Raw genomic sequence first — 4,557 nt, 5'->3', positions numbered from 1 at the left:
GTCCCACTGTGTGGCACCTTGGGCAAGTGTCTTCTACTATAGCCTCAGGCTGACCAAAGCCTTGTGAGTGGATTTGGCAGAGGGAAACTGAAAGAAACCCGTCATATATATATATGTGTGTGTGTCTGCATGTGTGTGTGTGTGTGTGTGTGTGTGTGTATGTTTGTTTGTCTGTGTTTGTCTTCTCACCATTGCTTGACAACCAATGTTGGTGTGTTTACATCACTGTAACTTAGCAGTTCGGCAAAAGACACCGATAGGACAAGTACTAGGTGCTGATTTGCTTGACTAAAGTCAGTGCTCCAGCATGGCTGCTGTCAAATGACTGAAACAAATAAAAGAATATAAGAATATCATCAAAATCTATTTGAGTAAAAAGTAAGCAGATTTTTGCAGAGTTTTGAATATTTTTAAACATCTTTTTGCAATTGTCTGATAATACAAACACAGACTTGTCCAAGTTCATCAATAAATTAACATTGATATATTATTCACCATTGTATCTGAAATGGAACTGTCAAAAAGCGCAATATTCGAGCAATTTTGCTATTCAACTTCAAAAACAGACATAAAACAGCTGAAACTTCTCGCGATATCAACGGAATGTTTGGTGAGGAAATGACTAGTGAGTGGTCAGCTCGAAAATGGTTTAAATGATTTTGCAGTGGAGGCCTGAGCCTTGAAGATTTGTGAGCATAGTGGGCAGCCATCTATCATTGATGACGGTCAATTAAAGACCATCATTGAGAAAGATCCATGTAAAACTACTCGAGAACTGGCAAAAGAACTTCAAGTTAGCCAGAAAAGTGCCTGCAACCATTTGCATATGATCAGAAAATCAAAAAGGCTTGACAAATGGATACCACACAATTTGAATGAAAATCAGAAAATGCGCAGATATTAAATTTTCTCATCACTTCTCTGTAACCAGACCGTATTGTAACTTGCGATGAAGAGTGGATTCTGTACAATAATTAAAAACGTTCTTTGTAGTGCTTTGACCAAAAGGAAGCATCAAAAACCTTCCCTAGACCTGAGCTCTTCAAAAAGAAGGTTATGGTGAATGCTTGGTGGTGTACTGCTGGACTCATCCACTATAACTTCTTAAAACCCAGAAAACCATTACGGCAGAAACATACTGCGGTGAAATTGCCAAAAGAAAGGAAAGACTGCTACTCCTCTGTCCCAGACTGATCAACAGAAGAGAGCCAACCATTCTTCATGACAATGCTTGACCACACGTTTCACTAATAACACTCTAGAAGTTGAGGGAACTTGGCTATGAAGTTCTTTCCCACCCAGCTTATTCGCCAGACCTTTCTCCTACTGACTACCACTTTTTCAAGCACCTTGATGGTTTCCTGCAAACGAAGAAGTTAAAAAAAATCAAACTAATGCTGAAAGTGCATTCAAAGAGTTAATCAGCTCCAGAACTCCAGATTTTTATGTTACCGGTATAAACAAACTTGTAACTTGTTGGCAAAAATGTGTTGATTGTAATGGTACTTACTTTGATGAATGAAATTTCCGCATTGTTGAAATATATGAATTTCATGTTTCAAAACGTTGCTTACTTTTTGCTCAGCCTGAAGGCTTCATCGTCATTTTAATCTGCTTTTCATGCTGACATTGGTTGGACAAGCTGATGTCAACATATATCTGGAGGGCACAGCTCTTCTAGATGGTCCAAAGGACCTCATCTTACTCCTATTTCATTTTTGGAATGGCTGGATGCCCTTCCTAGTACTTTACATGTTTATATATATATATTGTTGTATTTGGGGATGGTCATGTTGCCAGTTTAGTCAATAAAAACACACGCACTATATATTTGGTGTTAATCATCATCATCATTAAGGCAGTGAGCTTGGAGAATCATTAGTGCATTGGAAATAATGCTTAGTGGTATTTAATCTGGCTCTTTACGTGTTAAGCTCAATTCCTGCTGAGATCAACTTTGCATTTCATCCTTTTGAGGTCGACAAAATGAAGTAGCAACCAAATACTAGGGTCAATGCAATTGACTTAGCCCCACCCCAACAGCAGGTCTTGTGCCAAAATTAGAAAGGTTCTCATTATAATTCTGCTTGTTACTTCTGTCAGTATGTTACCATGTGTGTTATGCTCTGCTGGGCAGTTATCATTACAAATTGGTATTATTATTAAAGCAGGGAGCTGGCAGAATTGTTAGCATACTGGATAAAATACTTGGTGTCATTTCTTCCAGCTTTATGTTCTGAGATCAAATTCCACTGAGGTTGACTTTGCCTTTCATCTCTTCTGGATTGATAAAGGAAGTACTAATTGAGCACTGCAGTCAATGTAATCAATTAACTCCACCCACAAAATTTCAAGGCTTCTACCTATTGTAGAAAGTATTATTATTATTATTATCATTATTATCATTATTATTATTACTAACAAAAATACAGACCTCTGGGTGGTTTTCTGCTAGTTGTTATTATGTTTTGGCTTTTCTTTAATTTATACAAGCTGTACCCAAGTCTAAACCAGAGACTGATTATTATTGTTGTTGATGTTTATATTGTTATTTTGTAATTTCATTATATTAATAACAAATTAATATTATATTACAATGTGTCTAAACTATAAAACTCTTACAGACAATTTCCTCCAGTATTTGTGAAGGAACTCCCCAGACTTTTGGAGGCTCAGATTGGTGAAGATACAAAAATGACTTGTGTTATACGCTACATTGTTAAAGTTGAATGGAAGAAAATGGGCAAAAAGGTATGTAACTGATTGAAAAGATTTTAAACAATTTCCAGATTCTTTAGACCTATCAATCAAATGCTGTAAAGATGAGAATATGATAAAGATGGTTGAAAATGGTTGAAAATAGATAGTGTGATCCAACCATAAATGCTGTAAAAAGACAGGAGGTTGAAATGAGAAGGACATGGAAGTTGCATACAGCAATGAAGGCAACTTCCCGAGAAGGGAAATAACTAAAATGCAAAAAAGAATGACTTATACAAGGTGGATAGAACTTTACTATCCTTGAGATAGACTATGACTGGTGGCATGATAAAATGCATTCAGACTATGCTGTAATATGATTATTGATAAGAAGAGCATCCGGCAGTAAAAGATTGCGTTAGAAAACATGGAATGTAGAACAACAAATATCAGGAGTTTTCTTTGTTGATGTGAGCATCAGATGGCAAAGAACTGTCAAATGAGGTGAAGCAATACATCAGAATAAGCTATATATATATATATATATATACCAGTGTCGCCTTCCTGGCACGTGAAAAAACATTCGAGCAAGGTTGTTACCACTGCAGCTGGACTGACTCCTGTGCAGGTGGCACGTAAAAAACACCATTTGAGTGTGGCCATTGCCAATACCGCCTGACTGGCCTTCGTGCCAGTGGCACGTAAAAGCACCCACTACACTCTCGGAGTGGTTGGCATTAGGAAGGGCATCCAACTGTAGAAACTCTGCCAAATCAGATTGGAGCCTGGTGTAGCCATCTGGTTCGCCAGTCCTCAGTCAAATTGTCCAACCCATGCTAGCATGGAAAGTGGACGTTAAACAATGATGATGATATATGTATATATATTAGGTTATTGATAACAGCTAGAAAAAGGAGCTTCTTTTCCATTCACCAGAGTCAATGGAGCTTTGACCAGAAGGAGCTGATATCATCAAACGGTGTTTTGGCCCTGAACCTTAACACACTCCCATTGGTGGGTCAGCATAGATGGGCAAATCTCTGCTCATTATCTCCTCACATGCATGCCCAATACACGTTCATATTTGTATGTGTGTATATATATATATGTTTGTGTGTTTGTATACACAGACATAAATGCGTGTGTGTATATATATATATATATATATATATATATATATACACACAGTTATGGTGTGCATATACATATATATATGGATGTGTTAAACATCCAATTCACTGGTATGTCAGTTGAATACCATATAAATATTGGTATAATGTAATTATAACGATAAATTAAATAGATAGATACTATTGACAATCCAATAATTTATTTATATTACAATATTACATGATATACTATGAATATAATATAACATAACATAATATTATATAACATAAACAATTAAAAAAAACATTAAAGGCCAACAAATTGCTTCGACTTATATATATTTTTTCTGATATACATACATAATAACAATTCCTTCAGGAACTGTTATTATGTATGTATATCAGAAAAAATATATATAAGCCAAAACAATTTGTTGGCCTTTTATGGTTTTTTTAATTGTTTATGTTATATAATATTATGTTATGTTATGTTATATTCATAGTATATCATGTAATATTGTAATATAAATAAATTATTGGATTGTCAATAGTATCTGTCTATTTAATTTATCTTTATATATATATATATATATATATATATATATACATATATCATCATCATCGTTTAACGTCCGCTTTCCATGCTAGCATGGGTTGGACGATTTGACTGAGGACTGGTGAAACCGGATGGCAACACCAGGCTCCAGTCCGATTTGGCAGAGTTTCTACAGCTGGATGCCCTTCCTAA

General features: G+C 35.6%; 1 protein-coding gene across 1 annotated transcript in view; it reads left to right on the top strand.

Moving 5' to 3' along the window:
- Nucleotides 1–4,557, top strand: part of LOC128247092 (uncharacterized) — a 22,331-nt gene that overhangs the window by 10,501 nt on the left and 7,273 nt on the right. The window contains exon 2 of the mRNA XM_052965918.1: nt 2,625–2,751. Coding sequence (XP_052821878.1) covers nt 2,625–2,751 — 127 coding nt within the window. The remainder of the gene's footprint in view (nt 1–2,624; nt 2,752–4,557) is intronic.

The sequence above is a fragment of the Octopus bimaculoides genome, chromosome 2, assembly GCF_001194135.2.
Source record: "Octopus bimaculoides isolate UCB-OBI-ISO-001 chromosome 2, ASM119413v2, whole genome shotgun sequence".
NCBI classification, from domain to species: Eukaryota; Metazoa; Mollusca; class Cephalopoda; order Octopoda; family Octopodidae; genus Octopus; species Octopus bimaculoides.
The sequence above is the reverse complement of the archived record's forward strand: the minus strand, read 5'-3'. Positions and strand labels throughout refer to the sequence as shown.